The sequence below is a fragment of the Fukomys damarensis genome, unplaced genomic scaffold (assembly GCF_012274545.1).
Source record: "Fukomys damarensis isolate Sample0158 unplaced genomic scaffold, DMR_v1.0_HiC HiC_scaffold_8, whole genome shotgun sequence".
In the NCBI taxonomy this organism is placed as follows: Eukaryota; Metazoa; Chordata; class Mammalia; order Rodentia; family Bathyergidae; genus Fukomys; species Fukomys damarensis.
Window position 1 is genome coordinate 9,130,394 of NW_022900920.1, and position 4,200 is coordinate 9,134,593.

The 4,200-nt window shown below is 52.2% G+C and overlaps 1 protein-coding gene across 12 annotated transcripts in view; it reads left to right on the plus strand.

Moving 5' to 3' along the window:
* The window catches only part of Ebf3 (EBF transcription factor 3), a 120,979-nt gene that overhangs the window by 112,453 nt on the left and 4,326 nt on the right, over positions 1–4,200 (plus strand). For 6 of the 12 annotated variants that reach the window (XM_033761349.1, XM_010620638.2, XM_033761350.1 and 3 more), the window contains 4 exons: positions 737–802; positions 1,492–1,669; positions 2,728–2,916; positions 3,334–3,531. In XM_033761349.1, coding sequence (XP_033617240.1) covers positions 737–802; positions 1,492–1,669; positions 2,728–2,916; positions 3,334–3,531 — 631 coding nt within the window. The remainder of the gene's footprint in view (positions 1–736; positions 803–1,491; positions 1,670–2,727; positions 2,917–3,333; positions 3,532–4,200) is intronic. The other 6 variants (XM_033761351.1, XM_019207000.2, XM_033761352.1 and 3 more) reach the window with 3 other exon arrangements.

Genomic DNA, 4,200 nt, shown 5'->3' on the forward strand with positions numbered 1-4,200 from the left:
AGGTAGGCGTGCAGATGTGGATAAGACAGAACTCAGTGCATCCGAGCCCCCAGGCACAGCGTGCACACGCTCTGAATGTGAAGGCATTTATGAAGTCCGTTACAACATGCAGTCAAAGAGGTTAATTGAAAAATTTCTTAATGTCATTATAAAAGAACTAGATTAACCCAAGTTAATTCACTTTATTGTTCAAAATAAAGAGGAATAAGCACTGAACTCACTTGCAAATTTGGGGCGTGAATTAGGGGTGAGATGTTGTCTTTAAGGACTCTGCCAGTTTAATTAAGATATGGAAAATTACTTATTGTTCTTCACCACTAAAGTGCTAGGAATTAACAGGCAAATGTGGTGCCGGGGCCTTTCATATCTCCACCATGTGTGTGTTTGTTTAATACCCATAAGACTCCGTCATTAAACCTTAGGCACAGACCGGACTCCTTCCCCACGCGTACTCCTCTTCCCTGCACACCTCTGTTAGCCCATCAGAGGGAGGAGCCCTGGGACAGGCATTTATTCAGGCTCTTAACAGGCTTTGAAAACCACAGCAGCGTCACCACAAACACCCCTCCTGTCTGTGCTCGCCTTCACCATCTTGTGTGGCAGGGTGAGGACAGGATAGTTTGGGTGGGATATGTGTCTCTTCTACCTGCAGATGTAACTGGGTTTGTAGCACTTTCTTGGAGAGCTGCACTATTTGCCCAGCTCCTCCAGGGAAACCCTGTCTGCTTTCCTTTAGGAGGTATTACTCAAGAGGGCAGCCGACCTGGTGGAAGCCTTATATGGAATGCCTCACAACAACCAGGTAGGTGGATCGCAGCTTGACCCACCCACTCCTCCCCCTGGTGACCAGCATCCTTGGATGCCAGCTGGTCCATCCCAGCACACACCTTCTGGACACACACATGTGCCATGAGGGCTCCCCTGCCAGAATTTCCTGAGAGGTTGCATTTGCACCTCACCTTAGGTGTTCAGGTAGGAAATGACAAGGCAGTGTCAGGACCCAGAAGCTGAAAAGTTTATCCCAGGAAAAAGTGCCACTTTGAAATCTGCCCATAGTTTTCAATGGTGCACGGGTTGCTTTTGGTCCTGCTAGGGTTCAGGGAGGGTGGGGTGGAGAGCCTACAGCTTGTCCTTGTTGGCCCAGGGGTCTCCAGGGAGCAGAGAAACAATACGGATATGGTTCTTTGCTTCTGGTACGTTTTACACTGCTCCGGTCCCTGTGCATAACTCAGGGCCTTTGGGCTCTGAGTCTGAGGACACCATGGAGAGATGTTATGCCTACTTAGAAGTGTTGTTAAGTGATTCTCCTAAGGCAGGTTCTTTTCCCTTTAATTAGTTTTTGTCACAGTCTAGGCCAAAGGACAGTGGAATACCACTGTTGTGTACCCTGATAAGGCAAGTGGAGAGGGCCAGGCAGGGTCATGGCACCCAAAGAATGTAGGCAGCAGAGCCTGACTTTGGGTAATGGGCATTCCTATGTCTTGGCTCTAGGAGATCATCCTGAAGCGAGCAGCTGACATCGCTGAGGCATTGTACAGTGTCCCCCGCAATCACAACCAGATACCCACACTGGGCAACACTCCAGCACACACCGGCATGATGGGTGTGAACTCCTTCAGCAGCCAACTAGCCGTCAACGTGTCAGAGACATCGCAAGCCAATGACCAAGGTAGGCTGTGGCACAGACTCTCCCTTCCCCGGGCCTCCCTCGGGCTGGTTGGGGCCTTAGCTGCAGTTGAAAGTGGCGGGGACCAGCTGGGGAATGTCGTTTGCATCCCATGCCCTCCGGCTTGGCTGGTTCCTTCTCCCAGAGAAGACTTTGCCACACACCCTCCAGCAGTGCCAGGTGGAGAAGGCTCAGAAATGCAGTACTAGTGACAGCAGCTCTATTGGCCACCACTCAGCTCCCTGGTATTGCTAGGAATGTCCCTTAGTTTACTCGTGACTGCCTTTCTTGGAAGGCTGGGCTGATGTAGGAGCCAGTAGGAGCCTTCTTGGATATGTTGCACAGGTGGAATGTGGGTTCTAAATCTGGATTAAATCCATGGGAAGAAATACCATTTCCCCACCCTGCACTCTATCCCATAGCACAGCGACCCAGGCCTGCTGAGCTCACTGTCAGGTGTCCTTTGAGCTGGTTCTGTGAATCCACTTTAGGTGATTTCTTCTTGTAAAGCTACGCAGACAGTAATCTCAGACTCACCTCCACTGTACTGCTGGTTTTGCCCCTGCTCATCCATGTTCCTGTGGCAGGAAAGATGCTTTGGTGCCCCGCCCTGCCCCCTCACAGAAATAACAGCTGTAAAAATGAAGATCCCAAAACAGCCTTTCAGGGCAGTTATGGCCACAAACAAGCTGCCCTTGTCAGCCATGGCATTTGCAGGTCTGCAGATGCTGAAAGTTCAGAGAGTGTGAGGGGACAGGCCGGGATTCTGAGCTGTTGATAATTACTTCTAAAGAGAAACGTGAAAGCAACAGACGGTGAGATCGAAGTGCACTTTGGCCGGCTGTCGAAGCCAACAGAGACAGAATGGGGCTCCCCAATGAGACAGCCGCGGTAGGGTTGGCATGATAAGGTTATCTGAGCTGGCTAGAGGCACCAGGGCGAGAAGGAGCATAAGGTCAATTAAAAGTGTTTAATATATGATATAGATTCTCGGGGAAACCCCCCCCAAGTGTCTGTCGTTGATAATAACGTTATTTTTGGCCGGGGGGGGATTTTAACAGTCGGCTACAGTCGCAATACAAGCAGCGTGTCCCCGCGAGGATACGTCCCCAGCAGTACTCCCCAGCAGTCCAATTACAACACAGTCAGCACTAGCATGAATGGATATGGAAGTGGCGCCATGGCCAATCTAGGGGTCCCTGGCTCGCCTGGATTTCTTAATGGCTCCTCCGCTAACTCTCCCTACGGCAGTAAGTGTCTGTTTTTGTCACACGTCATCACGCAGATTCATATTCACTACAAAGTCGAGTGTGTGCATTGCTTGGATGTTCTGTGATGTGAGCTACTGGATAAAAGGAAGGGTGGCCCCAGAGGCTGGGCGTCCCAATGACGACCACAAATTGACCAAAAAACGGGCCCCGACGCCGCCATCTCATTGGCAACCAAAACAAAAATCAGAACAAAATGGGGCTGCTCAATTGGAAGAGAGAGTCCGACACACAAGCGTTTGCCTGTTATCCAGAGAGTGGCCAAGCCAGAAGCATGTCGTGTCTTGTTTTTGTGGCAACCCCACCCCCCCAAGCCCCGTGCAAGGCGAGGCCCTCAGTGCTCTCGCCGTGGCGCTGCGCCACGGCCCGCGCGTGCTGACCATGTTTGCTTTGTTGCAGTAGTGCCGTCCAGCCCTACCATGGCAGCCTCTTCGGTCACCCTCCCTTCAAACTGTAGCAGCACACACGGCATTTTCTCATTCTCACCTGCCAATGTCATCTCCGCAGTGAAACAGAAGAGCGCCTTTGCGCCCGTGGTCCGGCCCCAAGCCTCGCCTCCTCCTTCCTGCACCAGCGCCAATGGGAATGGACTGCAAGGTGAGGAGGGCATGGGGTGGGAGCTTGGGTCTCCCCGGGCCATTTTCAGACTCCTCACTTGGCCGTGCATTGCATGCACTCCACAGTCCATAGTCACCCAGCCCTGTACTCATGGAAGGATGCCTGTTCATTGAGCCCTAACAGTGCCAGATTCTGTCTCATACTTTTTGTTCAGCTCATCCTTCCAACATAACCTAGTGTCCTCACAGGAAAGCACCCTGTACCCTAAGGGTTAGAACCACATGAGAGAAAATGGGTTTGTGCTGAATTCAGCCTTGGTGATTTTTAGTCCCGTTGGGCAAGTGGGCCTTTGCCCAGACCTGACCCTTCTCGGTGCAGGGTGCACCCCTGCCCATGTGGCCCCCTGTGAACCCCATCTCAGCATCAGGCTGTTCTTGTTGTCCTGAGGCTGTGCCTTCCTTCTCAACCTTGCCCAGTGGACCACAAGTCCACGAGGCTCTCTTGGGGCATGTGTCCAGACCCAGAGCTCTGCATGTACCAGTCCTGGGCTATACCTCTGTCTTCGGACAGGAATTGAGCTTTCTAAGTGATCTCCTTCAATGTGGAGGGAAAGGGGCTGGCCCAAGGGCATGGGAGGTCACTGCTTGGACACAGCTGTCCACATATGGGCCACGTGGAGCAGGCACCCTGTACCCACCCCCCCACCCC